The sequence below is a fragment of the Primulina huaijiensis genome, unplaced genomic scaffold, assembly GCF_012295235.1.
Source record: "Primulina huaijiensis isolate GDHJ02 unplaced genomic scaffold, ASM1229523v2 scaffold206508, whole genome shotgun sequence".
Lineage (NCBI taxonomy): Eukaryota > Viridiplantae > Streptophyta > Magnoliopsida > Lamiales > Gesneriaceae > Primulina > Primulina huaijiensis.
In genome coordinates this window covers 1-1,759 of record NW_027354495.1, presented here as the reverse complement: position 1 = coordinate 1,759, position 1,759 = coordinate 1, and the positions used below count along the sequence as shown (strand labels likewise).

The window sequence follows — 1,759 nt, the reverse complement described above, 5'->3', positions numbered from 1 at the left end:
CTCAGGCGCGCCTTTGACAACTTTGGGCTGACTACCATCCACTTTCTAAATGTTGTGCCATGGCATCAAAATTCATAACGTGGCACAAGCACTAACACAAGGTCCATGCACCCTGGTGTAAAATTCCCTGTTAAACTAGGTCAACTATGTTTCAGATTTCTTGCACATGCCTTCAATCAAATTTATGAAAAAGTTTGTCTACACATGACAAACTGGATGCAGCAATAAGCTGATTCTATTGTCCAAATATCCTATTCAAGTTAATGCAGAAATAATGCATTATATCAGAATGTTGAAATTCTGGGCACAGTAATTTTCCATTGTGCTATATTTTCACATCAGAAACACAACAGGCTGACTTACCGAAGAAGGTTTTCTCTCTCTCCCAAACAGCATAGAAAACAAACACGTCAGGCCAACCACTGAACACTGACTCCGTTGTGTTCATGTTCAACTGAACTGCTACCCACACGCTTCTTTGGTCCCCTCACTTTCATCAAGTTCCTAACTTTCTCCACATCACTCCATCTTTCCATTACTGCGTACAAATTAGACAACACAACATAATAAGCACTGTTCTCAGGCTCCAACTCCACAAGTTTCCAAGCAGCAATCTCACTCAGTTCCAGGTTAGTTTGAGCTCTACACCCAGAAAGTAGAGCTCCCCAAATACTCACAGTAGACTCAAAAGGCATCTCAATGATCATTCTATGAGCCTCTTCCAAGCACCCAGAACGTGCTAAAACATCGACCATACAAGCGTAATGTCTAACATCTGGTGAAAACCCATATTTTCCATCAACCAATGAAGAAAATATCCGCCGCCCCATATGTACAAAACCCGAATGCACACAAGCACACAGCACCGCAATTAAAGTGACCTCATCAGGTTTAAGACCTTGTTCTTGTTCCATCCTGAAAAACCATGTAACAGCTTCCTTACCATTATTAGCTAGAGCTAGCCCTTTAATTACCGTGTTCCATGTGAACACATTCTTCTCATTCATTTGGCCAAAAACCCACAAACCCTCGTCGATTTTGCCACACTTCATGTACATATCGATCAAAGAAGTACCCAAAATCACATCCAATTCCCATTTACTTCTCTTTACAAATTCATGTAACCAAACTCCCATATCCAGCGCCCCAAAATCAGCACATACAGCCAAAACATTCACCACTGTCACCTGATTAGGCATCACACCTTCGCCTTTCATCCTCTCAAACGCAATCAAAGCGTCATCCAACTTCCCAGCTTCCCTAAATCCAGAAATCATAACCGTCCACGACACAACGTCTATCTGTGGCATTTCATCAAATACTTGCCCGCACAAACCCATTTCCCCAACCGCAGCATATAAACTCATCAATGCATTCCCAACATAAATATCACCCAAAAAACTCAACTTGATCACCTGGGCATGCACCAAAGTTCCTTCTTTCACCAACTTCAAGTCCGCCAATGCCTTGAGCACAAAAGGGAAAGTGTAATTGTTGACAAGAATATAATTCCTGTGCATGTATGAATACAGGCTAAGCGCGTTACGAGGAGTGGTGGAATGAGAGAACAGTTTCAGAAAGGTGTTGCAGATGAAAGTGTGCGGTCTTGAGAGGTTGCTGGTGTACAGGGGCAAGGCGTTGGAGTGGAGGAGGTCTAAGGAGTGGCAGACGGTGATGAAGCGGTGGGCGACGGTGGTGTTGACGTGAAGACGAGAGACGATGAGCTGAGCTTGAATTTGTCGGAGGTGTTGGGGAGTGG

General features: G+C 43.5%; 1 protein-coding gene across 1 annotated transcript; it reads right to left on the bottom strand.

Annotated features, from left to right (window-relative positions):
- Positions 1-156: 156 nt before the first annotated feature.
- Positions 157-1,736, bottom strand: LOC140966453 (pentatricopeptide repeat-containing protein At5g66520-like). Its single transcript, XM_073426735.1, has one exon. It carries the CDS (start codon positions 1,518-1,520, stop codon positions 411-413), a length of 1,110 nt encoding a protein of 369 aa, XP_073282836.1. The 5' UTR covers positions 1,521-1,736; the 3' UTR covers positions 157-410.
- Positions 1,737-1,759: the final 23 nt, after the last annotated feature.

Coding starts and splice junctions, on each gene's coding strand:
- LOC140966453 (XM_073426735.1), bottom strand. CDS start 1,520: ATGCACAGGAATTATATTCTTGTCAACAATTACACTTTCCCTTTTGTG.